At 40.3% G+C, this 27,401-nt stretch overlaps 1 protein-coding gene across 3 annotated transcripts; it reads left to right on the forward strand.

Annotated features, from left to right (window-relative positions):
- Nucleotides 1–529: 529 nt before the first annotated feature.
- On the forward strand, nt 530–22,151 carry MEIKIN (meiotic kinetochore factor). 3 transcript variants are annotated; one of them, XM_045026270.1, is made up of 15 exons: nt 530–631; nt 957–1,144; nt 3,794–3,881; nt 4,174–4,252; nt 5,663–5,723; nt 7,816–7,944; nt 10,052–10,171; nt 10,386–10,425; nt 11,013–11,077; nt 13,216–13,310; nt 14,483–14,665; nt 15,204–15,287; nt 16,795–16,923; nt 17,304–17,439; nt 21,814–22,149. In XM_045026270.1, the coding sequence occupies exons 2-15, from the start codon at nt 988–990 to the stop codon at nt 21,858–21,860; spliced, it is 1,413 nt and encodes a 470-aa protein (XP_044882205.1). In that variant the 5' UTR covers nt 530–631; nt 957–987; the 3' UTR covers nt 21,861–22,149. The 3 variants fall into 3 exon arrangements, with proteins under 3 accessions (XP_044882205.1, XP_044882207.1, XP_044882206.1); XM_045026271.1 differs by lacking the exon at nt 530–631 and adding an exon at nt 685–760 and having other exon boundaries at nt 959–1,144; nt 21,814–22,150; XM_045026272.1 differs by lacking the exon at nt 16,795–16,923 and having other exon boundaries at nt 21,814–22,151.
- The last annotated feature ends 5,250 nt before the right edge of the window (nt 22,152–27,401 follow it).

Genomic DNA, 27,401 nt, shown 5'->3' on the forward strand with positions numbered 1-27,401 from the left:
AGGGTTGCTCTAGGAGAGGTGGGGGTTTAGGACATTGGGTGGGGGGATCTAGGCGAGGTGGTTGTTAGGGGGTTCAGGGGCTGGATCTAGGAGTGGTGTGTTGTTGGAGGTGGGGGCTGGATTTAAGGGTATGTTAGGGGTAGGAGGGTGGCTCTAGGAGAGGTGGGGGTATAGGGCATTGGGTGGGGGGATCTAGGCGAGGTGGTTGTTAGGGGGTTCAGGGGCTGGATCTAGGAGTGGTGTGTTGTTGGAGGTGGGGGCTGGATTTAAGGGTATGTTAGGGGTAGGAGCTGGCTCTAGATGAGGTGGGCTGTTGTGGGGGGGGGCTGGATCTAGGACAGACAGGTTGCCGGGGGAGGGGGTCGAGGGGGCGGGACCTAGAAGGAGATCGCTCGAGCGCTCGGCTTGGCAGCGGGGCTGCGCGAGTCCGCAGGTGGGCGGAGCACGGAGCACGGCCCGCCGGCAGGGGGTGGGGCGTGGCGGGAGGCGGATTGGTAGCTGGGGGAGAGGGCGGGTATTGTGGGCGGGACTGAGGGGGGTCGTCTTGGCCTATTGGGCGGCGACCGTTGCTTATAAAAGGAGCTTCCCGGCTCCGCTTTCTTTAACTGCCGCCAGAGGGCGGTTAGCCCTGAGGGTGTGTGGGGCGGGGCGGGGGAGCGCTCTCCAGCGGGAGGGGGATTGCTGGGGTGGGGGGTGTGCCCCGTCTCTACCCCTGGGAAGGGAAGCCTGGGTAGAAATGGGGGGGGCCGTCCCCCCTGTGGTGAGTCTGGGGAATGCCCCTGTCCCAGAAGTGGGTTGGGGGATGGCCTGGGGGGAGGGGAGGGAAAGGAGGGGGGTGTCCCTTTGGTGGGCAAGGGGGATGGCCTAGGGTGGGAGGAGGAGGGGCGTTCCCCTACCCCGGGGCAGGTTTTGAGGATGACCTAAAGCTCCTCCTGACTCTTCTGATTCTCGCTTGCAGGCACTGCTGGGAGGCGAAAGGAAAAAAGGATGGAGTGGTTCAAACTGCGCACCTATGCCCGACGGAGACAGAAAACTGTGTACTGCTCCTCCCCTGTACCAGGGGTGGCTGTATCGGTTCCCCAAAGCAGCAGAAAAGGCAGTACCCTCCAGCCCTGCCGACGCCTCTTCCAGTCCCATGCCCAAAGTAGTAACTGTTACTCCGTCTCGTCACCTCCTCTGAGTTTCCTTTAACATTCATGGACATGTTAGAGGTTTAACTACCACTAAAATGTGTGATAGGCAAAAATATAGTTTGAGGTTGTGTGGGTTTATTAAGATGGTGAGGGATAACCCTATTAAGAGATGTTTACTTGCCAGATCCTGGCTTTGGGGAGGGAAGGGGGTTGTCTGTGTCCTCACTAGAGGTATTACTTGCTACCTTTCACCCTTCCCACATTAATTAGGGGGCTGTGCCTCTCTCAAGGCCCAATTTGATTTTTATGTGCATTTTGGACTTTTTGTTGAAATATAAACAGTTTACTTCCAGAATAAAGAAGGTCTAAACCAAGACAGTGAATGCTCTGAGTCCTGGAACCTTAACATCTCCCTTTATCCTATAATGGATCTCTTGTTCTTCAGGGTGCATTCTATTAGATAACATTAAGTGCCAATAGCCAATTTTCCCTCCTGCTTGACATGTGGGATATCAAGGCATATTTCTCATCTCTCCATTCTGGGTCTTGGTTCCCCATTGGGTCCAACAGTTTTAGGCTCTGATAGTTTCAGATGTGCAAGGAGTGATCTAGATATCAGCTGTGTACATTCCCTGGCCACCACTGCTCTGTTTGTCCTGTAAGCTTCATGTTCTGACTCTCCTGCTAATAAGAAAAGGGAAAATGTAGGCCTGAGTCTTGTCAAAATATAGATGCACATTAAAGTACTGTGCTCACCACACAAAAAAAAAATCAGTAAGTTATATGTTGAATTAAAATGGCTCATCCTCATCTTCCCCTAGGACAGTCCAAATGTTGTTAAACTGCTGTTGTAAATTTGTTGTAAATTTTTAAATTGGGATTTAAAAAGGAAAACCCACTTGCTGGTCATGTGCTCTTGATGTATGTAACATCAAGAGTCAGCAGGCTGTAGAGAGGAAAGGGTGTCTTTGTGAGTCTGAGTATTCCAAGCAGCAAGAGGCAGTGCATTCAAGTGTGTGTTTGTGGAAGATTTATCTGACAGGTAGGAAAGCATAGTTAATAAAACTTTGCAGATGGGGAAACGGGGGTTCAGTGACTTGGTCACAAGGTGGAGGTGGACCTGGGAATAGAACTCAGCAATCTTGATTTGCTCTCTACTTTAATCAATAGTCAGCTCTTCTAGACTGATTAAAATAGTTGTTTGCTATTCATAGATGTTTCCCATGAAGGGACATAATTTGTTTTCCTTTGCCAAGATGTGACCCTTCTTGAAACACATGACAAACCCCTTAATCACCAAGAAGAGGCACTTCAAAAACTGAATTCATACTAATCCTCAGAAGAGAGAGTCTCCTTTGAGACTTGGCAGGTCTGGGAGTTACAGCTGGAAGGGGCTAGGGACTTTAAAAATCTGTGTATATAAACATTGACTACAGATAGAACTTAAACTGGAGGTCTTTGTGTGAGTTGCTTAGATGGGGTGAGATCATGATTAATCAAGATCAGCTGTTTCATTTCCCACAAAAGAACTATCAAGTTTCACTCATTTGAGAAGGAGACACCCTCTTTAAAAGGCAGCATTTAAAATAACCCTGTGATTGGTTCCTGCCTTGACTCTGTTCTGCTGGTTCCCACTCTAATTTGCAGGAGCTGTTTCCATTGGCTGAGCCCCCTTGTACAATGGAGTGGGTGCTGATAGCAGTCATGGAGAAGACCTATAGAGAGTTAATATGTTTATAAACTGTAAACATCTACAAAAATCCAGAGGGAAGGGGCTTAGTGGGGAATGATTCTTGGCTCTTAATCCTGTCCAATCCCAAAATCCAGTGAGTCCCAGCCAGGGGCTGCTGGAGAGTGCTATGCAGTGGTTGGTCTCCGTTCTCCTTCCCCCTTGTGAATAGGAAGAAATGGTCTGAAGCTTCACCTCCATGTCCCCTCTTTAAAATGATGCATTCATTAAGAAATGTCCTTACATGTGTCTGAAAATAACATTTTATCTTATTAATGCTGAAATTATCATGTCTAATTTTTCAGGATTTATGTTGGCTGTTAGCTTTCTGTAATATTGTCATCCCCATATCCCCAAAATCCACAGTGTAAAGCAACCTTGGTGATAAAATTGATGTCAAATTATACTGCAATGTTTGGAATGCAAGCAATGAAGAGTGGTGTTGATTTTTCTAAGTTTTCAGGATCAGGGATGTATGTAATATCATTGGTAACCAATCTGTGTTAAAAAGACTTCTGACTTATAAATTCAGAATTTATAATGGGTTAGTTATTAAAATCTAATTGGGCTCAAAGCTTTTGCAAACCCCACAGAAAATGTCACTTCCAAAAATTTTTATTCTGTTTTCCTGTGAAAATGTCTCACACAGTGAGATTTGTCATACTCTGAACAGCCTGCTGTATTTCTTTAAGCCAGATGGTGTGATTTGTCTCATATTAGTGTGTGAGCAAACAAATCACCTGGGAAGAAATAGCAAGGTAGGATCCTCATTCAGACTTTTACCCCAATATTGCAAACATATTAAAGATTGATGACTGTCTCTAAATAAGATTTTTAATTTGTCTTCTATGACCCTGCCCATTATAGATTAACTTTATAGTTTTGCTAATGGTAGTCTTAGTTCTAAATTTAAATATTCACTTTTCTGTAGGTGCAAAGGGAAATCCCAATGTGAAAGCCTTACCAAAAATCAAAGAAAACTCTGAAGTGATCAAAACAAACAGTTCATCTGATCAGAGGTCTGCGGTAACATGCATTCAAAATATACCAGTTACAATACTTAACTTTAGAACTGCTTGTGCTAAATTCATAACTGTCTGATAAATGTTGGAGATATGCTGACCAAATTCTGATAGCAGTTATCTATTGAGCTATTTGACCACCATCTAAAAGGCTGGTTTTTTTTTTAAGGACTTCCCAGGAATGAGCTTTAATTTAACTTTTAAATTTAAAAATTGTGAATAAGCTAATTTTTTGTGTGTGTAATGCAAGTGCAAGCTTAGTTTTGCTGTGTTCTTTTTCCAAACATAGTGGTCAATTAAATGATGAGAAAATTACAGGTATGGAAGAAAATGAAGACATCGGGGAAAAAAGCACTATGCCGTTGAGGGTATGAACATTTTCTACTCCACCACCCTTTACTAAAATTTTTATTGGCTGGTGCTATTTGGTGGAGGGTAAGATGAGGCGGGGGGAGTACTTGTCTGCTGTGGGCTTAATTCTCACCTTCTCTACACAAGCATTACTCTCAGCAAAGTCATTTCAAGTCACATGCATTTGTTTAGGGCTGAACTTAGCTTTATGGCTTTTTTTGCACTGTGGGTTTAGGGTGACCAGACAGCAAGTGTGAAAAATTGGGACAGGAGGTGGGGGGGTAATGGGAGCCTATATAAAAAAAAAACCCCAAAATCGGGACGTCTGGTCACCCGATGTGGGTTGCCAGAACAAAAACTGGTGTATAACTGGTAAACGTGCAGAAATACTAACTAGCTGCTATCTGATCTCGGGCAAGTCATGTCATGATTCTTCCTCAGTTTCTCCATCTGCGAAACTGGGATAATACTTATCTCAAAGCACTTCACAAAGGTGTTAACAAATCAGAAGTACTACATAATAGCTAAATAATGTCATTACAGCAAAAAAACACTTTTTCTACAAAATCCTTTTTTAGCTCAAACACATCCTATAAACTAAGTCCCATTACTTCTGACTGTAAAATGATTATCCTGAAATGTTACTGTAAAATTTACACGTGGGTGTTCCTTATTTACCCTCCGTCAATTACTTCGATACCTAGGTCCTGATCGTGCAAACATTCATCTTTATGGATGTGAGTAGTCCCCTTGAGTTCTATAAGACTACACGGTGCATAAAGTTACTTGTGTGTGTTTTACAGCAGTGACATCATATTTGTGCAAATCAGTTTTACTTGAAGCAAAAGTCAACTAGAAGGTGTATAAAAAGCAACAAAGAGTCCTGTGGCACCTTGTAGACTAACAGATGTATTGGAGCATAAGCTTTCGTGAGTGAATACCCACTTTGTCAGACATGTCTATAAGGTGCCACAGGACTCTTTGTTGCTTTTTACAGATCCAGACTAACACGGCTGCCCCTCTGATACTAGGTGTGTGTTTTGTTTGTTCTCTTGCTTCATATATTTGCACTAGCCTTGCACCTCTTGCTTACGTAGAAATTTCCTTGATTGCAGAAGGCCTTCAATGGAAGCTATAGCCAAACAAAAAATTAGGATAAAACCAACTTTTACTAACAGTAGATTCAGAACAATAAGTCAGATGGCAATTTTGCTAATGATGCATGAAAAAGAGTAGGATACAACTATATTGGCTATTTGGGGTTGGCAGGTTTAATTGTCAGTAAACCTAAGTGACAAATTTATTGCAAGAAAATCATTCTCAAAGCTTTTCTTTTAAATCCTTGATAACATAAGAACAAATCTGATTACATCTCTTGATCTGCATTTGTTACTATTTTCATCTGCATCTTCCCTTGTTCATTTTAGGAATCTCTGCATATCAACTCTGAAAGTAAAGAAAGTTTGAGAAACAGTGAAACTACTTCAGGTGAGTACATTTTAGGCTATTAATATATAGAATACATACAACTTTAAAAATTGGAATTAAAGGACAGTTCTATAAATATTGCTATTACAGTACACCTTAGATTTGACTTGTGCATTATTCCTGTACTAGTTCAGACTGCCCTACATTCATTTAATCGCACTGTTAAACAATAGAATACCAATTGAAATTTATTAAATATTTTTGGATGTTTTTCTACAGTTTCAAATACATTGATTTCAATTATAATACAACACTTTTATCCCTTACACAGAATACAAGAGAGTATTTTTCAGTTCACCTCATACAAGTACCGTAATGCAATCTCTTTATCCTGAAAGTGCAACTTACAAATGTAGATTTTTTTTTTGTTCTATAACTGCACTCAGAAACAAAACTATGTAAAACTTCAGAGCCTACAAGTCCACTCAGGCCGCCTACTTATTCAACCAATTGCTAAGACAAACAAGTTTGTTTACATTTACAGGCGATAATGCTGCCTGCTTCTTGTTTACAATGTCACCTGAAAGTTGGACAAGTTTAGCACAAGTAGTTAACATTTCTATCTGTTTGCTCTTCTATTTAGCTGTGAGGGGCTTGAGAACCTTTCCCAGACCTGACAAAGAGCTCTGTATGACCTGAAAGCCTGTCTTTCACCAACAGAAGGTGGCCCAATAAAAGATATTACCCTCACCTACCTTGTCTCTTGAATATCCAGAATCTGACATAGCTACGACACTGCATATTACATTCAGAAAGTACATACTGTTTGAATCCAGGTTGGGTTTCTACTTCTGTTGAATCCAACATGTTTGGTCAACTTTTGTTACAAAGTACTTCTGAGTAGCTTATGTATTTTACCTTCGTTTATGAACAGGACTCTCCTTGCAAAATCGACACTTCTCAGAAAAGCCCTCTTTCTCTGTATTCTTAACTTTCCAGGAGCATATAGGAATGTAGTCCTGAAAGTTATGGTTTGGCATTTTAATAATAGTTATTACTTGGCCTCTTAAGATTGGCTGTAAAGATTGTAGTTATCTGAGGCTTAGGTGGAAGAGGTCTACCCTCATCTATTTTGTCTAATTTTTCCCCTAATCTTTCCAGTTGCAATCTTCAGTTCAGTTATACCTCTGGTGTAGTCAAGTGTCCCAGACAACAGTATGATGGGAGACAAACCTAAAGTGATAGAATTCTAACCCTTGAACTTGAATAATGCCTTTTGGTGAGTCTCTAAGTGTACTGAAGAAAGCCAACTGAATATAACAGGATGATCTAAGCAGGTAGCCATCATGCTGTACACAGAGGCTGTGCTAGCCCATTGGGGACCCTATGCAGGAATATTTTTGATTCCCCCCCATACTTAATAGGGGGCTTTCTTGAGCTGCCTAGGGCCCTAAAAGCAATTGCTTCGTCTGCTTATGCCTAGCGCCAGTTCTGGCTGTACCCAAGGGAATGGAGTCTCTTGTGTAACTAGCTTACTTCTGGGAGTTAATTTATATAGAAAGGTTTTTAGGTGGATAATTGATAATACGTTTAAGCTCTGTGCCAGTCTCCAAAATGTCACTGGGAGGATTACCTAGCTACTCTAATAGATTAGTGTGCTTTGTCTAGAAGAACAGTTTTGAGTGAAGGCCTGTTAATCAAGGCTATCCCTACTCTATTGAAAAGTGCCATAGGATATTCATATTCTACCTAGACTTCCATTAGACCCCTGCCAGAAGGGATCTACTGTAGATTTAGTATCTCATTTAAAGAACAGTATATATGACTATGACTATATATGACTGGGAGCTCTGCTGCAGTGTGAGCTTGTATAAGAGTCCCCTTTAAATTGACTGTAACCTACAGGCTTTTTCTCTGGATGAATCTTGCATGAAAAGAGTTTGAGACACCTACTTCCTTTAAAGAATAAAGATTGTTTCTAGGCTTACAACATAAGCCAGGTTTCAGTTTGCACTTTTTTGTGTTAAAATGTTTTTTTTTTAAACTACCCATAATAATTGAAGATATTTAGCTCATTGCAGGATCAGAACTTGTACCCTTACCTGATGGTACGTTGACAATATTTCAACCATTTTTTCCTCTTAAATTACAGGAATGACTCTGCCTACAGGTGTCTCTACCTTTCTACTGCACTGTTTGGACATGGATTCCAGTACAGAGTCTACTGATAGCATGAATAGTTGCCCATCACCTGAAATATTCAGGGATGAAGACAGTTTAGGTAAAACTTAATTTTCAAATTGTATTTTCAGCCTGATGTAGAAAGATATGAGTGTAGAACAGGGCCGCCCAGAGGGGGGGGCAAAGGGGGCAATTTGCCCCGGGCCCCGCAGGGGCTCCGCAGTGGCCTCCCTCCTCACCCGGAGCCTCAGCGCCTCGCCGGAACAGCTGCAGCGTGTGGCCGGCGGGGCCTGAGGTCCGCTCCGAGCCGCGTGGTGAGGGGGCGGAGCTATGAGCTCCGGGCTGAGCGGAGGGAGCTGAACTCAGCCCAGAGCTCCCAGCCCCGCCCCTTGACCACGCGGCTCTGAGCGGGGCGGGGCCCCAAGGGGCCCCGGCGGAGACTCGGCGCTTGATGCGCTGAGGCTCCTGCCTCCGCCCCTCTCCTGGAGCCTCAGCGCATCAAGCGCCGAGTCTCCGCCGGGGCCCCTGAGCCCCGCCCTGCTCAGAGCCGCATGGTCAGGGGGCGGGGTTGGGAGCTCTGGGCTGAGTTCAGCTCCCTCCGCTCGGCCCGGAGCTCATAGCTCCGCCCCCTCACCACGTGGCTCGGAGCGGGGCTCAGGCCCCGCCGGCCACACGCTGCAGCTGTTCCGGCGAGGCGCTAAGGCTCCGGGTGAGGAGGGAGCCGGGGGTAAGAGGCTGGGGCCGGGGCGGGAGGGAAGCGGGACCCGCCGCCGCCGCCGAAGCGCAGCCCGGTCTTCGGCAGCGGGGGGCCCCTTCCGTTCCGGGACCCGCCACTGAAGTGCCCCGAAGACCCGCGGTGGGGGCCCCCCCGCCGCCGAATTACCGCCGAAGACCAGGCTGCGCTTCGGCGGCAATTCGGCAGCGGGGGGCTCCCGCCGCGGGTCTTCGGGGCACTTCGGCGGCGGGTCCTGGAATGGAAGGGCCCCCCGCTGCCGAAGACCCCGGGCCCCCGGAATCCTCTGGGCGGCCCTGGTGTAGAAAGATACATAGATATAATTAATTATTCAATTATGTATGAATATTTGTATCTTTCACTCATTGGGTCAGATCTCTGGATTGAGCCAGGCAGTGCTCATTGCAGGATCTACAGGGGCTTGATCCTCCAAGCTAGGGGCTGACTGGCCATATGCATAATTTGAAGTCATTTTAAAGGCTGGCAGAAATGGTTCGTTGGGGGCTTTAGTACTAGCTGGAGATAGCTGAGCACAGCATGCTCTGGCCACATCCCCATCCACTCCCAAAACGTGTCTGGGATAGGGTGGCCTGAGCAATGCACAGCAGTTAGAATAGGGTCAAAGATCTAGTCCAGTGACTTAATCAGATTTCTTTTCAAGTTCATAAAACTTAATTAGGGACTAAAACAGGTAAAGTTAGAATTTTTAAAAAAGCAAAGGGAAAGATTTTGAACTTGTATACAATAGAAAAACATGCAACAAAACTTTACTTTTCTATGTATATGTACTCCTTTAAGGATGTCCACTCTGACAGGTGTCAGCATAGGATAGCAAAATAAAGACACTGAACATTTAAACAAGGAGCACAATGTAAATGCTGAAAGATCCCCCTAGTTCTGGTGCATCCTGTTCCCTATATCAGAGACACTGCATGGTGCCTTGATGCACAAAAAAATCTGTTAGACTATTAATCACATTTGGTATTCACTATTTAGTTAGACTCGTTCTGCCTTCCCAAAGACCATAGCTCTAAATGGTCAAAAGTCTAATCTTTGTTTTGTGGGCACGAATTCATGTTGTTCAAATGTTATTGGCCAGAATAAGCCTACAGATTGTGCCTTTTGATAGTCTAGGCCTAATGTTTTAAATGCTTTGAGATCCTGGGCTAAAAATTGCATTTGCAGTGTATGCTGACCTACTATATTGCATCAGAGATTTCAACTGTTCTTATATTAAAAAAAAAAAACAAGAAGGAAATTATGGGTTTTTGCTTTTGCAAGGTATGTAGGGAAGAGATTGGCTGCAACAGCTGGCAGAGGACCTCTCACAATGCTCCCTATCTACTTGAGTGCATGTCACCCTAAATGAGGGACTTATCTTAGAAACATCACAGGTCTACATTATAGACTAAATTTGGTAACAGAATTAACTACAGAATGAAAGGTAACTTTTAACTGCATCTTCTGTGTTCAGACAGAAATAATTCCAATCCTGAGGAGTTTCTCAAATATAAGAATTCTACTCTCCTGGACACCAGCAAAGCGGTGACCATAGATAAGATGCCACAGCTTTCAAATCTTTCAGAGATATTAGGTAACTCCTTTTTATATTAAATTATTTCAAATGCTTATTTCACTTAATTTAAAACTAGATAGAGTTCACTCTAGAAAGTCCCTGTAAGTCTCTTAGCTTTAGTTAATTTAGTTAATGTTCATGTTTATAATACACTTTATATAAATATTAATATGCAGTAGGATATCCTCTACCTTTCATAGCTATCTTAAATTTAAACTTTTTTGTCTTTTAGAGCCCATATCAGAGGGTCATCAACACCAAAACATTGGGAGGTAATCTGTAAAGCAGAGAATTTGACTTAATTTTTAATAATAAACCTACAAAACACACATGTATCCTTATTTTGTCCTGTATATGCAAATTAATGTCCTGATCTGCAAATACTTGTGCCCCTGCTTGATTTCATTCAGAGCAGCCCCAATGGCTTAAGGTGGGACTGATCAATTAAGATAAATGGGTGAGTAAGTGCTTGCAGGGTTAAGACAAATGTCTGCTAAAACAAGCTACCTTCTTGGATTTTAATTGGCTCCACTACACACTACTTACATTTTTCTATGGTCTTCTGGATATATTACACTATATAGTATTTGATTTCAGTGACTTTTTTTCTTTCTTTGGTTTTTAAATTATAAAATCTCTTCATAGTTTTAATCTACTTGATTTGATAAACTAATTATTTGACTCATTTGATCAGCTGTTTTGTTTGAAAAATTACATTAGAAAAATGTAATTGAACTCCTAAGCTTTTTTGATAAAAATGAAGAGGAAAGTTTAGAGTTATCTGTATGATTAGTTTTCTATAAATATTTTGCTGCCTAAATTTTAAGATACTAATAACAGAATTTTAATTTATCATCAGAGAGTCACCATCAAAATGCAATAAAGATTCTTCTGACTTGATGAGTGTTTCAACAGTTGTAGCAGGTAAAATATGGCCTAAAATAGTTGTACTACTTGCAAATTAGTTGTCTGTTAGGGTAGGTCTATACTTACCGCGCGGGTCGACGCGGAGAGTTCGACTTCTCGGAGTTCGAACTATCACATCTAATCAAAACGCAATAGTTCGAACTCCCCACGTGCTCCGGTCGACTCCGGAACTCCACCACCGCGAACAGCGGTGGCGGACTCGACCTTGGAGCCGCGGACTTCGATCATGCGGCGTCTGGACGGGTGAGTAGTTCGAACTAGGGTACTTCGCGTAGCTGAACTTGCGTACCTTAGTTCGACTCCTCCCCCCCCCTTAGTGTAGACCAGGCCATAGATTTTTCTTTTATTCCACTTTAAACTTATTTGGACTCTGCTACCAGTTATGCTGATTCCCAAAGAATTCTGTCTTACTAGATCCTCTCTAACCTAGTGACAGCCTAGCCCTCTACCTTGCAGAAAACCAGTAAGGAACATGGCTATTCAAGACAGCAAGTCTTGGTAGTACAGTTAATTGAATAACTGCTTACTTTAATTTGTCACCTAATAATCTCTGCCAGTGATTTCAGTGTGGTTTGAGAGGTCTCAGCACGCAGGAAGGATTATTTAGGGAATATAGAGACTGAGTGTCTGGAAGGAAAGGGCTCATAAAAGCTAATATTGGTGGGAAAAGGGGTTTGACTTATTGGTTTTATTGGCAGGGGGTAGGTGAGAAGCAGGTCCTTGCTTTTATTTTTGACTGTATTTAACTTCTGGCAGAGAAGTAGCACTGAGGTTAAATGTTTTTTTTTTTAAATCTAAAATAACTATATAGTTCTTAAATTTCAGAAAAGAAGCTAAAAAGGTCTAACAACAGTAAAAATTTGTTTTTAATAGACCCAATAGACTTTAAGATTGGAAGGGACCATAATGATCACCTAGTCTGACAGTCTGCACATTGCAGACCACAGAAGCTCACCCATAACCTCTGGTTGAGTTACTGAAGTCCTCAGTCCTGATTTAAAGACTTTGAATGATAGAGAATCCACCATGTACACTACTTTAAATTTGCAAGTGACCAGTGCCCCATGCTGCAGAGGAAGGTGACCCCGAACCTGGGTCTCTGCCAATCTGACCCAGGAGAAAATTCTTCCTGACCCCAAATATGGCAGTCAGTTAGACCCTGAGCATGTGGGCAAGACCCCTAGCCAGACACCTGGGAAAGAATTCTCTGTTGTAACTCAGAGCCCTCCCCATCTGATGTCCCATCACTGGCCATTGACGATATTTGCTGCTAGCAAATCTCTTGCTATCTATAAGCAAAACCATAGGAACTTCCATTATATTTCATATGAAACTTACAGCCCAGGTCTCCTTATTAGAACCAGGCTTGTGCCTGACCCATTATCTCTCACAAAGCCTGAGCTTTGCTATGAGCAGGAATGGGAAGGGAACCGAACCTGTTTAAAACCCATTCCGTAAAGAGAACTAGATTTCATCCAGAACACACAGTAAACTGTTACAGGAAACCAAACCCCCTCTGTATACCAATTAATCACATACAGTGTCCAATGAAAAAGGCAATTTCTTACCTTTCCCCATGAATAATTTTTTTTTAAAAAGTTTAATTTAGCCAGGTACAAGACTGCTAATTCTTATATTTTGTGAGACTTGTTTTTTTATTTTTTTATTTTGTTTGTGGTATTTGAAGGTGAAGCCTCCTATTAATATCATGAGTGGCTTCTGATAGCTCAAATTCTGAATGAATTCCAACTAATTTTGCAGTTTTGGCCACGGTCCAAAAAACTGCTTAATTTTTTCTGGTTAATTGGGGTGGAAAATAGTAGCACAGGCAGACCCCATCAGAGGCTGCTTCCTGACTTATACAGTGTTTGCTCCCTGCTCTGTGGTTTGTGTGCAGAGCTGGGCAGCAGCAGAGGGAGCAGTAGGGAGACAGGCGAGCAGGAAAAGCATTCTAAACTTCTCCCACCAAACACTGAACCAGGAATAGAGCAAAATCAGGGAGCAAGAGAAGCAAACTCTGCATATGGATTTTGTGGCATGATCCCTGATTCTCTCTTTCAAGGGATAATTTACAATGTGGGGATGGAGAGCATCTATGCACCTTTTCTCCAATAAAAACATTGTTTTCATCACAGGGAAACAAGTGTGTAAATTTGTGCCTACTATGGAAAAAACTCCAGATATAAAAATCAGTACATTCTCTTCATTACCTACAAGACCAAAGAGACAGGTGAGGGTTTTAATGATTAATATACCTTGTTGTAATTTGAGCATCCAGATATCACTAGGAGAACTAAAAAAGGGGTAATATCTTGACAGAGGCAGTGTTTCCTAAATGTTTTTGAAGGCACTTAGTTTAGCAGGTCTTTGGTAATGGTAAGTGTAAAGAACCTGGGAGAGAGTTGTATCTTTTAGGTGTTCTAGCTTGCTGACTGTTACATGGGTGCAAAGAGTTAATTCAGTCCTGGGTGATTTTTGCACAACTGCAAGACTTCAAAGACAATGGCTTTAGACAACCCTAATTACTAGTGCTTAACTGACAATACAGGTGTAAAAACCTTTTGTTGTTGTTTGTCTCTTGCACTACCATCTCTATCTTGGGACAGAGTGAGGACTTTTCAGGCAAGAAACCTTAAAGAAAGTGGACACTGTTAAAAGCCTCAGCCTTGAAGCTGAGAGGCAGAGACAGTTTGCAGAAAGACTGTAAGCTGGCTTCCAGAGGAAGGAGGGAGCAGGTAGGGATAAGTAGGCCTACCCAAATTTGAAGGAAATCTTAAGCTTAGGTAAGGCAATAAGGCATGTGGTTATTTTGTTTTAACCCCTTTCACCGTGATTGCTATGTTATCCTATGGATAAATAATGCTTGGCTTTGAAGAAACTGTTCTGTGTCACTGCATCTATCTACTGTTCACAGCTCCCAAAGGGAAGTCTATAGCAGGGTCCAAGCCCGGTTGGACCTGCTGAGGAAACATGGTTGGTAAACAGGGGAGATGTAAGCAGATGACTCAGCCTAAAGGTCATGGGATTCCACTCTGAGAGTAGTGTAGGCACTGGGCCTACCACTTGAAAGAGGTGCCCATGGAGAGACTGAGTGAGGGGGTCACTCTGGAACCGTGGCAGTAAGTAATACTAGATTTGTGTGCATTATGAGGCAGGGAGTGTGTGCGTGCAGTGTCAATGCAACAGAACCCAGAGCCCTGATTGGATGGCTAGGTGCTACTGTGTACATTGATCAGTTTAACTGTGCCTAATAACTCACTAGACCTAAGAGTGTGGTGTAAGGCAATGATCTAACTCTTAAGAATCAATGTATTATTGTGCTATCGTTTTGTCTGGCACTTCAGAGGTTGATAATGGGGGTTCATTTTATAATACAAAGTATAATTGTTCATCTCATTATAGCTTGATAACCAAACTGCTAATCCTAAAAACATGAAGTGCCGAAAAAAAGTAAAATTCAGCAGCCTGTTAAAGGGTGAGACGTCTTCATGCCATCAGCTTGTATCTCCTGCAGAACGTATTTCAACTAAATCATATGAATTGGCAGCAGAAGTGCTGCCATCCAAACAACCAGACATTGAGATGGTAAGCGTATCTACTCTGCTGTTTACCCATGGAGGCTTAAAATGAGAGGAGCTCCCACAGATAAGTGAGAATTCCACTGGGCAATGATGGAAGCTGTGAAGGTTGATACAAAGCTGCAATCTCAAAATGACATGTGCTTTGGAGACAAAACTAGTTAGTGTCACTGACAACTAGTACCTTCTATCTTGTTTCCTAATTGAGACTGATTTGGAGAATCCCGGGAAGAGAGAGAACTCTTATCAGACCACTAGACAGGGAAGAAGTGTCTAATCTATCCATTGACCCTGGGATTGAGGAGTAAACTCTTGTCCCTTTATGCTGCAGTAAACTGATTCCATGCCTTCATTTAAAGAATACAAGAACAAAAGTAACGTAAATGTAGGATGAACTGTAACTTGTCTTTACCTTTTAGATCAGTTTCTTAGAATTTTAATAGAATCCCAGAATGTGCCATTTTGTATAGGACCCCAAGTTACTAATGAAGGAAATTGCCAAGAGTATTTTTGATGTTTACATGCTCTATTGTATTTCTAAACAGGAAATTAATTCTAAAGTATTGATCACAGAAAAAAATAGACAATTGCTAACAAGCACAGCATACTTTCAGCCAGAAGAATTAGAGGTGAGATGAATATACAAAACACTAGTGGGTACTATCTTTTTTTTTAAAATATGGTAAAACAGTTGAAAGCGTTAAAGTTGATGGTTAATCTTTTTTAATGAATTAGGACTGTTTAGGAATGAATTAGATGTACAAGTTGTAGTCTCACTTATGCATGCAATTACCTGATTTGTGACACATTAAGTTACAAACAATTGTGAGCAAATCCAGTCAACTGGATGTTTCTTAGAATAGCTACTTGTTAAAATTGAATGTTTGATTTTTAAAAGGATTTTATATAGTTAAATGAACACCTTACAGCTTTACTTGCTCCAACATATTTCAAAAATGTTTGTTGAAAACAAATGCTATCCATATTTAAATTGCATTTTAAAAACCTTTAATTCCTTAGATCAGTGTTTCCCAAACTTGGGACGCCGCTTGTGTAGGGAAAGCCCCTGGCGGGCTGGTTTGTTTACCTGCCGTGTCCACAGGTCCGGCCGATCGCGGCTCCCACTGGCCACGGTTTGCTGCTCCAGGCCAATGGGAGCCATTGGAAGCAGCAGTCAGTACGTCCCTCGGCCTGTGCCGCTTCCAGCAGCTGCCATTGGCCTGCAGCGGTGCACCGTGGCCAGTGGGAGCCGCGATCGGCCGGACCTGCAGATGTGGCAGGTAAACAAACGGCCTGGCCCGCCAGGGGCTTTCCCTACACAAGTGGCATCCCAAGTTTGGGAGAAACTGCCTGAGATTAATGCATTAGTTGTTATCTTTGTGCAGGTCACATGAGATGAATTGAGACATAACAAACTGCACAGTTTTAGAGAGAGATGTTCCTTCAATAGGAAGACTCCATAATATGGAACCAAATTATTCAGAAGGAAGATGTACTGGCTCTCTCCAGTATTATGTGTTGATATAATAATGCATCAAACTTTTTCTGCTGAACCTGCTTTAGAAAGTCAAATTTATTAACTCTAACAAGCCATGTGAGAGACGTATTAATGTTATTCCCATTTTACACATGAGGATACTAAATCAGAGCATAAAGATATGTTTACACTGCAGCTGGGAGGGAGATTCCCAGCCCGGATACAGACTCATGCTAGCACAAGAGGATGTTGTGGCACTGGCTGAGGTTTGGGCTAGCCACCTGCACTCAGAGCCAGGGGATTGGGTGGGTTTGAGCTCAGAAGGCCAGCCTGAGCTTCTGCCAATGCCACAACATCCACACTGTTGGTTTTAGTGCACTACCATGAGCCCCTCTATTGCAAGTCTGTCTGCCTGGGCTGGGAGACTCCTTTCCCAGCTGCAGTGTAGACATATCCTAAATGATTTGCCCAAGACCACAATGACTCTTCAGTGATTTGGGAGTTTGAGATTCCTAATCCTATTCTCTCAGCACAGGCATCTCTCACTTAAGAGCTAGCCCATTTGAATTCAGTTTTGTTTATTACCTTACTAGTACGGTAAATCAGCTGAATTTTAAGTACATATTACTGATATTGCTTATATTTTGGTTGAGGTGTAGTTTAACTTGTCACCAGTGCACAAGGCCTCTTTTGGTGAAGACTTATTCCTAAATTCAACGGGTCCATATGTAAACTCAGAAGAAATTGCTCCTGCATCTTTGAGTTCAGAAGAAAAAACTATTTATCAGGTTGTAATCTTGAGATATATATATATTTTTTTTTAATTTTTAGCTCTGGCCTAATAGTTTCATGATAGAATGTGTTAGAGTATTACAATATTACACAGTTGGACTAGAACTTAATGATAGAAATATTTAAATGCTGGACTTTAAGTGTCTTGAATTTTTTTGAGAACTGTTGCTATAGTATTTCATTAAATGTACAAGAGTAATCTTAGTTTAATATTCTGTAGTAATATCCCTTGATATCTGTAATCTCTAATGGCTCTATTCCTCCCTCTTTGTACAAACTCATACCTGCTTTAAGGGAAGTTCTTGATATCAGTAGATGAGAAGATCACTTGTCAATAGCTGTTATATAATTGGAGTTGCTTCATTCTTCTTTTCAGTCTCTGCGTAACAAAGAAACAAAAAACAAAGAAATCTGCTCTATTATTAAAACTTCACCAGGGCTTAGGGTCTCCGTGGTTCACCAAACTCCAGCAAACAGAAACACATTGCATCCCGCTGAAGGAATACCTGAAGGTAATGGAATATATAGAAAATTGTTTCATATGCAAATGATAGAAATACTTGCCTGAGTGTGGGAGTTGTAGTTTTCTTTAAAAAAACCAAACACCTCCCCACACATCTGAGAGATGGAAAAATTATAATAAAGTGGTGCAACAGTGAAGCATTGACGTTCTCCGTAAGATTCATTTGGGAAGCTCAATAAAATGACAGAGCTTTCTTCTTCGAAACACCTTTCACACCTGTGTGGTGAAATCACTGTGCTTTATAGATGCACAAGGATGGGAGAGGGTTCAAGAAATTTCCCCAGACTCTAACTGGACCCAGCCCTCCATGCAAGAGCCACAGAAAGTTGCAGTTTCTGCATTTGCTTGTCCACAGAGATTACATGCGTCCTCATGGGTACTTTTCACCCCAAAACAGACAGGAAGGAGGCATTAAAATTAGACCTACACAACTTATCAAGGTATTGGTCCTCTATCACACCTTTGTTCTTCCAATGATAAGCCTCACTTACCCACTTTTCTGATGCTTCGAGTACCTCTGTGCTTTGGGCCCATGCTGCCCTATGGTTGGGAATACTCCATGTCAATATTTATGAAGCCGCCACCATCTCTTTTCTAAATCCTTCCTTAAAACCCACATTTGCCATGATGCTTACAAATCATACTCTGGCATTGGTTAGGCTAGTGGCCAGCTGAGGCTTTTAGTTTCCTGCTAAACTCTTCCTCCTCCATCCGATTTGTCATCTTGTATCTTGTCGAATACACAGACCATAAACTCTGTAGTGTAGGAACAGTTGTCTGTAGTCTGTATGGTTCTTAGGCCCTGATTCTAAATTGGGGTTCCTAGGTGCTACCTTTAATTCAAAGAGTAATATCTCTTACAGGCATGTTCTGAAAATTTAAATCGGGTACTTCAGCTGCTTAATTTAATAATCTGTTCAACGCCCTATCTCACAATGTTTTGACACAAAAAATACCATAAGCATGAACTTTAGAGAATTGTGAAGATATTTATGTAGTAGAACGAGTATTTGGAAGCACTCAGTTTTGTCTGGTTTATCTTCTAAGGTGTGATAAACTCACTGGGACTCCACACATGTTCATTTTACCTTCTTTAGAAATTACAATGAAAGTTCTTTTAAAAATATATTTGAGTTTAAGTAACTTAAGTCATAAAAGCAGCAAAGAATCCTGTGGCACCTTATAGACTAACAGACATTTTGCAGCATGAGCTTTCGTGGGTGAATACCGACGAAGTGGGTATTCACCCACGAAAGCTCATGCTGCAAAATGTCTGTTAGTCTATAAGGTGCCACAGGATTCTTTGCTGCTTTTACAGATCCAGACTAACACGGCTACCTCTCTGATACTTAAGTCATAACTTATTTGTACCTAATTATAATATTTGTGTTTGCATTTTATTTTACAGCCAGAAGGGACCATTAGATAATCTAATCTGATTTCCTGTATATCACAAGAAGTTGTATTTCACTCAGTGTATTGAGCTCTATAACTTGTTTTGAATAAATCAGATCTTCCAGAAAGGCATCCAGTCTCGATTTTGAAGACTTTTAAGAGATGGAGCATTCACCACTTCCCTTGATAGTTTATTCCAATGGTTAATTGCCCTCCCTGTTAAATATTTGTGCCTTATTTCTCATTCGAATTTGTCTGGCTTCAGCTTTCAGCCACTGGTTCTTGTTTTGCCTTTTCCCTGCTAGATTAGTGCTCTTAAGTAACTGGTATTTTCTCACCATGAAGGTACTTATACGCTGTAATCAAGTCACCTCTCAGTATTCTTTCTGATAGGATGGATAATTTTCCCCCTCTATGGCATTTTTTTCAGTCTGCAAACAATTTTTGTGGCTCCCCTTCCCTATTTTTCAACATCCTGTTTAAAACATGAACATCAGAACTGGATGTAGTATTGGTCTCACTAATACTGTAAACTTTTCATCTGCAGATTTCTTGGCATGCCACTGGATGGCATGTCTCTACTTAGCTACTAAGTTTAAAGTCATTCTTCTAGTTTTAAGAATGTTATTTCTTTCAAGCACTTTTTCAGAAAAACTAATTACAGCTAGTTGGCCATTTGGACTATGGCATTACTTAGCTTCAACCCAGAGACGAGACACTAGCACAAAATGGCTCATGGAAGTTTTTAATGCAAAAGATTATATTGTTTATATTTTACCACATAACAAGAATACATAGATAGCCTATGTTCTAGAGATGAAGTGCTTTTAAAAATGTGTCAAAATTATCAGTAGCTACTCCTCTGTACAGATATAGGAGTATAGTGACAAGGGAGTGTTCTCTTTTCATCTTGTGCACAATGGCATTAGGAAAATGCAGAACCTATTCCAAAATAACTGGTAGTAAGTAACTATTTCTGAACCAATGTTTATTTTAATGGGACACTTGTAAAACATAATGTGATCCAATTCTAAATCAAGATGTACGAGTATTTATAAAACGTTACAAACTGCTTAGTCATATGAGCAGTAGGGGAATTCTGAGCTGCTTTGCTGTTCTAGTTTTTTGAGCTTTTTCTCATAGCAGAAATGTTCGCAAGATGGTACGCTGGGTTTGCATGTAGCCTTTACCTTGAAATCTGACATCAAATTCTGATCAGGTCACAAGTAGACTTGTGAAATCTTCTAAAAAAAAAAAATCCACCGTCCATTATAAACTCATTTGACAGACACTTCCTTGGGGGGAGGTGGTAGAAATTAGTAGTTCTTGGCTATCTTACAGTGGACTTGCTCCTGTAATGGACTGAGCACTCTGGCCCTAGCCCAGCAAAGACGTGCTTACCGTCAAGCATAAGAATATTCCCATTGAAGTTAAGGCATTAAGCATATGCTTAAAATTAACCATTTGTGACTAATTGCACTGATTTCAATGGAAATATGCATGTGTTTAAAATTAAGCATGTGCCTAAATTTTCCTGGATTGCGGTCAGTGTGTTCAGTATCTTGTAGAATTGAGCCTCATATGTACATTTCTCATAATACCCTACTTTCCATGAACGGATTATTACGTTTTTTCATATTGTAGCTCTGGCATGTTGTAGCTCTATTGAAATGTTTCAAATTATAAACACTGCATTGGAAAACTCATCTATTTTTTTTTTTTGAGAAAGTACTGTGCTGTATATAAGACTTGGAGAACTGAATGTTTAAACCTAGGTTCTCAAAAGTACTGAGCACTTAACAGCTCCTATTAATGTAAAAGTTTTAGAGACTGATATTTAACTTTATGTAATTGTTACATTTAATGCATTAAGTGAAACTAATATTTACTAAAAACTTGTGCTATTTAATCTGTCAAATTTCTAATAGCTGTACAAAAATGTTTAAATCCTATTTGTTTTTGTTCCTCTTTCTGCATACACTTTCCACTTCCCCTCTCTATATACTGTCTACTTCCACTTCATCTATTTCTGTGATCCTCCTTCACCCGCTTTAAATTTCACTTGTGGAGGATCTGATCATAGTTCTGTAGAGTAGATGTCAATTCGTTTGGGGTATTCTGTTTACAAATGGCTCCAGGTTCAGTCCTCTGGTAAGTATGTAAAAGGCAAACTTAAGGTATTAAACTCAAAATGTTAGCTTGCTGTAAGCATGTCTTTTCAGGCATTTGTCTTGTTAAGCTATCAGAAACATGGATACACCTAAAGAATTCCTAGAACCATATCCTGAAATTGATTTCCATGTAACTGTCACGCACATACATTTCTGCATGTACTGGCAATCGCTGAGAAATACTTATTGTATGTAAACAGTAGCCACTTACTAATAAGAGCAGATCAGGACAGTACTTCTGATCTGTAACTTTTAGGGAAAATGTCTGCAGAAATAGCTGCACAAATTTTAAATACTGTTATCCTGAGGGTCACCAGATGGCGCAGTTGCACATAGTCTTACAAGGTCTCATTATTAGTGAGAATACCGTTCTTTCTCTGAAGAAATACTCTTTGACATTTCTTTTTAGAGGAGGTGTGGCAAGAGGTAAGAGTTTGCTCTGTTCCTTAATCTTTCTAACTAGTCAGCTCTTGAAACAGTTGCTTCCTGGGAAGCTGTTTTGGCTGAGATTTTTTAAAAAGGGGATTGCCTTCATGCTATTTGTGACCACCTCTGTCAAGGGCTGCGGTATATAATGTAAAATAAACAAGCTGTATTAAGGATATACCCAAACTTTGCATTGCTGATTTCTCTTCTAACAGGAAGCTGACCTGTAAGGCCCTGATACCACTCAGCAGAGGGCTCACTATACATACCAGTTATGCCACAGACTAACTAAAGAATTTATTGGACTGATATATTTTAGAGAGAGATCATTTACACACACAACTTATTTTTACCCTTACATTATTTTTCAGATGTTATTACAAGTACCAAAAACTGGATCTACAGTGACCATGGATGAGCTCTTTGGTTTTCTTCAGGAGTCAAATGAAAGAATTAAAGGTCCCACTGTAAGGGGCAGAAGTATATGATCACGATATAGAAGAGGAGGCTCACAGAAGAGTAACTTGCATTGCATAGTGTAGTCCATTATCTATAGATGTCAATTGTTGAGGCATCATTTGAAATAGTGTGTTCATGCATGCCTTGCAGGAAGTTCTTAATGATTTGTTGAAAAAAATTGTACAAATAAGTAATATTTTGACTCGGGCAGTGTTCTCCAGGTGCACCATATAGTCAATTAACTAAAAAATTGATTAAATTGTATTAAATAGAAACATTTGGATTGATATGCCAACTTGCTAATATTTATAAAGAAAATTATGAAAACTTTAAAACTGGTGCTCAAGTCCTGATTATTTTTTGTAGTTAAGAATAATGTTCATGAAAGCGAGAAACTTAGTGTTCATGTGATCCAAGTAGACAGCTTGCACAAGTACCTCAGTCCTGTTCCACGGCATCTTATCTGATCATTCTGAACAGAGACTAGTTAGTTTATCGTGGTGCTCTTGCCATATGGAAAAATATCTACTGGAAGTCTACATGAAATACCATATTGGAGCCTGACCTTGAAAACCCCTACTCATGCAAGTAATCCCACTGAAGTCTATCAATAGGACTAAGTAAAGACTACTCACTTAAGAGTTTACAGGTTGAAGCTTTAGAGCTGCAATCTTGCAAGCAGTATGCATGTGCATAAAATTCAGCACATGAGTAATTGTATTGACTAGGCAGGGTATTAATAATACTACCATACTCTGACTCTTGTGAAACTACTCACATGCTTACATTTTAATACATGCATAAAATGTACATGTTTGCAAGATGGGGCCTAGTTGTTTTACCTTTGATCTAAGACATTTTCTAATTCTGCAATAAGTTTCCAGATACTATTGCTCAGTTTTGACAGGGAGGGAGTGGTATTTGTCTAAAACAAAAGTAAGGTGATTAATTCGGAAGGAGTCAAAGGTAATTAGGTACCCACATTCCATTGACTTTCAATCTGATTTGAGTACCGGCTATGTTAGACTCCTTTAGAAATTCCTACCCTACGGGAGCACATCCTAGATTTCTTAAAGAACCACAGACAAAGTTGCAACCACTTGCAAACCTGGAAAGAATAACCTGAAAGAAAAGGGATGGAAGTGCTCAGCTTACATTAGTGGGTCGTAAGTCTTGGTCGTCCACTGGCCACTCTTCTGTACCACAAAGCAGCTACACAACTTAGCATAATTCATTTTAATTTCCTTAGACAAATATTACAGCTACCTTTTTTGCTATGCTAGCCAGCTGTCCTATATGGCCTAATCCTTTAACATTAGACTGATTCTTAATATCACTAGCTTCCCCTTATGAATCCATCAACCAAGGATGGATTTTTAGCCTTATGTATTTAAACACAGGTGCAGTGCATTTAACCCATTGTGCATTCACTTCAGTCCTATTTAATGAGATGATTAGCTAGATTGCATTCTTTAGTACACCTGATGAGGAGTTTAAAAACCCTAATGTAAAGCATTCACATATTCAGTAACTTATCATTGTTGCAGTGAGTGCTGCTGTCTGTTTCTTTTATAATACTGTAAAAATTTGCTCTCAGATTAATTTTCTTGGCCATATTACATTCTGAATCAATTTGTATGTTCCCAGTAGAACTTCCTAAAAGGTAGGTTTTATAAACAAAATAGGTTTTTTTTCCACTAACACTCTAAAGGCCACCCAGCCTCCCTGATACTTTCCAAAACACACAATCCAACAAGGTCACTGTTTTATGAGATTCCCTTCTGCTGCCTCCTGGAACGGTTCTCCACTGTTGACACAAACACAGTGACATACTTTGAATGACATGCTTCTGATTTCATCCAGGAATCTACACCATGCAGCTTCTCAGTGTTAATTTAAACTTTATATTGCATACCATATAGTAAAGGCTTACATTTGTTCTTGACAAAAGTCCTTATTTTAAGTTACAAAATTGATTCTTTTGTGCCTTGGACGTAACTGGGCTCAGGGAGTGGGGTATGTAGAGCAGTTCCCATTAGGCTATGTGGATGTCCCCCTCCTATGCACTTTGGGCATCCACCAACATTTCAGCAGAGGCTGGCCCCATCAGGATTATTTGACATGCACTGTATGTAGGGGAAAGAGAGGAGTCTAATAGTATTTCAGAAAAAGGCTCCTTATTTCCCATCTCCTCCAGGACTGTGCAAAGGTGAGCATTCACCTGATTTGCAGGTTAGATTATCAGTCCCATTGATTTAGTCCATAGATTACTAAAGATGCTGAATGCTTCAAATACCATGGGTAAGAGGCTTTTAGAATACAATTTTCCCCCATGCACCTTTCTTTTATTATTAGAAAGGTTGACTTGGCTACCCACAGATTTTTCTGATATTGATGACAACCACTGGCTGTCGCTTGAGATTAGAATCTGTCTGTACGCATACGGATCTTGCTGTTTTAATAATTTAAACATTGTGAGACTTTCTAAACCTCTTAGTTTATATCCCGTGTCATTAGTTTTGTGAAAATAAGAATTTCTTAGGTAAAAAAGTTATGCTTGGCTTTGAGAATCCCATGTCCAACTTTAACCAGTAAAGTTTAGGGCCTGATCCTACTCTCATTGAAGTCATTTCAGTTGCAACTCTTTGACTTCAAAGGATGTATAACTAGGCCCCGAGTCTATATTATAAAGGTTATAGCATAACACTGAAAATCTTTGGCCATTATATACAGTATTAGAGTGTGTTCATATTTGGTAAACCAACTGGTAAATCACTGTAACAAGAAATGGTTCCTAATACCATTATTGCCAGATATCATAAGGTTTTGCTTTGGTCACTGTTAGACTTAAACTTTAGAGCCCCTGGAAGGTTTTCGGGGTTTTTTTCTTTTCTTTTTCTTCAAGCTGTATATCTGATTTATAAGTTTCTTTTGTTAATACCTGCATCATCTTAAATTTAATTTTCATGACATGTTCATCTCTATGCCAATCACTTTAAAAGTGAAGCAGATAAGAATGAGACAGTGTTGGGATGACTAAGTCTAGAAATAGCATAACACAAAACTTGAGAGAATTACCAAGTGCCTGAATTCTTATGCATCTGAGTAAAATTACTCACATGGCTAGATGTTTGTAGGATTGGGTGCTAACATCATCCTGTCCCCCACACAGCTATGCTTTTTAAATCATTTTCATCTCTGACCCTGACAAATGCTACTAAATGTTTTACTTTGGTATAATTAATTATCAGCCTAGCTCCTCTTTTTGCCCCAGGAAGGAAATTCTATTCATGTTGAGGCCACAACAGCATCCAGTCTTGTTCTGTTTTTTATGCCAGTTAAGCATTTTCCCATGTTTTGAGTTTAGGCAGAAAAATGACTGCATAAAATTTCACTGGAAATGAAAAATGGCTCCTCAGTATTAGTGGGGAAAGGTTATAGGTCAGTCAGTCACATGTATAATGCCTAAGGGCCCAATTGTGCAGGCAGCTCTCATAGGAGCAGTCCTTGTTCACTGAAGTCCAGGGGACTTCTCCGTGGAAAAATTTAGGCCAAAATATATCTTTGAAGGATTTTAACTGTCATTTCAGATTAATCATAGCCTATGTAAGAATTACACTAGAATTATTTATTTTAATCACTGAAATACGTAATAGTTACGTTTTAGTAGAGAGATTTGACTTAGCAATTAGATTTTTAAATAGAATTTGCAAGCAAGACAATTTTTATTAAGTTTTTAAAAGTAATTTACAGATGGGTGCTTTTGATTTTAAGTGCTTCCAATTTAAGGGGGAAAATACTTGATGCCTCCTGTGTATATGAATGTGTAGATATACACATACATGTGTTTGTTTATTTGGTATAATAGGATTATACAGTCTTTGTGAGTCTCTGATATATGCAATAAACTTTAGAGCATGTGCAAATGATTTTTTGTCACTTCCTAGTCTCTGTAGGCTGGGTCTGTTGTAGACCCCAAATCTGTAAAGCGTCAGCTCCCATTGACTTCAATGGGCTTTGGATCAGATCCCAGGAAGAAGAGGAAATACCCATTTTAAAAGGACACCATCAATTGAAAGTCTAGTCAATCTCAAAAAATGAATTAAAAGTTGTCCCATTACAGAATTAAGGAATAGTATTTCCATTTAAAGAATGCTCTCCCTTTTTTGCTGTGTGAAAAATTCATATAAACAACAGGGGAAACTAAGGCTCCGTATCTTAGAAAGGGCAGAGACTCTCTCTTTCCACATATAGCCCTCTTGAAGTATACACATAGGGCTGTATGTGGGGCAAGGTGCAGTCTGCAAAGAGGTCCTCCTTCTGGACTTGGATATCTGACTTTACATAAACTACGAAAAAGAAACCAAGGTTTCTCTCATTGCTTTTCACTGCAGTTACCTTAAGAGGTTCTAAAAGTGCATATTGAAGGGTAATTAAGGCCCCTGTCACAATAATAGAATATAATTTAAAAACTCATTCTTTGAGTGTTACCAAAATAAATTGCTTAGATTAATTCAGATAAACACACACTCTTAATAATCTTACATGTTTTACTTCACTTGCTTTGGAGAATTAAATGAGGTGAGTTTCACTTTAATTAGTTTTTATTTAATTTTGTTTTCTAGTTCTGCATTTATACAATGCTGCAATGTTTGCATTGTAGACACTGATGAAGAATCCTAAGATCCACCCAAAAATTCTTGGCCTTTATTTAAATTGTTAAAAATTGTTGTCCTACATTATTTAAAGATGTTTCCATGACGTATTTACTAATATATTGTACAGAAACCTCTAGCTCCTTTTGATTTTTGTAAAACCTAGATTTTAGGCTAAACCGGGGTACTTGCTCTAACTGTATTTTCTTCCTGTTTGCAGTGTTGTTATAGCTGTGTTGGTCCCACAATATAAGAGACAAGATGAATGAAATAATCTCTCTTCTTGTGCCAGCTTTTCAATTTTATCAACAAAAGTTGGTCCAATAAAAGTTACTACCTCATCCACCCTGTCTGTTTTTTTCCTGATACATTAATTTGTTGTTACCACTTTAATACTAGTTGGTAGTATTTTGTGATGTTTGTTTACAAGCTGAAGCTTCCTCTTCATGCAAATCTCCTTCACCTTCCTTCCCCTGGTATTGCATAGCCTGAACCGCCCACATGCGTCAACACCACTTTTGCTTTCATTCATCTCCCTGCACTGTGGGAGGATCTCTTAAATCTCTAAACGGCAACTCCCTATGAACCAAAGGAAGAAAAGATAAAAAGCTGGATCAACCTGGAGCCTCCTGTTTTTTCTACCCAAGTCCACAATTCCCATTGCCTAAATAAAGAACAAGTCTAGTTACTGTTCTAAACCTGGCCAATTTCTGGTCCCAGCCCCCCTAATTCTACCACATAAGAGCATATATACCATTTCTCTCTTTCTTACACCCAAACAAACAAAACCCCACTGGTCCCTGATGGAGCAAGGTCTAGCAATGCTGGAAATATGTCAATTTGGC

The sequence above is a fragment of the Mauremys mutica genome, chromosome 8 (genome assembly GCF_020497125.1).
Source record: "Mauremys mutica isolate MM-2020 ecotype Southern chromosome 8, ASM2049712v1, whole genome shotgun sequence".
NCBI classification, from domain to species: Eukaryota; Metazoa; Chordata; order Testudines; family Geoemydidae; genus Mauremys; species Mauremys mutica.

Bases quoted from the DNA above. Each gene is read 5' to 3' on its own strand.
- MEIKIN (XM_045026270.1), top strand. From the start codon at position 988: ATGGAGTGGTTCAAACTGCGCACCTATGCCCGACGGAGACAGAAAACT. The intron at 1,145-3,793 runs GTAGTAACTGTT...ACTTTTCTGTAG, and splicing joins CTTCCAGTCCCATGCCCAAA to GTGCAAAGGGAAATCCCAAT. The intron at 14,666-15,203 runs GTAAGCGTATCT...ATTTCTAAACAG, and splicing joins AACAACCAGACATTGAGATG to GAAATTAATTCTAAAGTATT.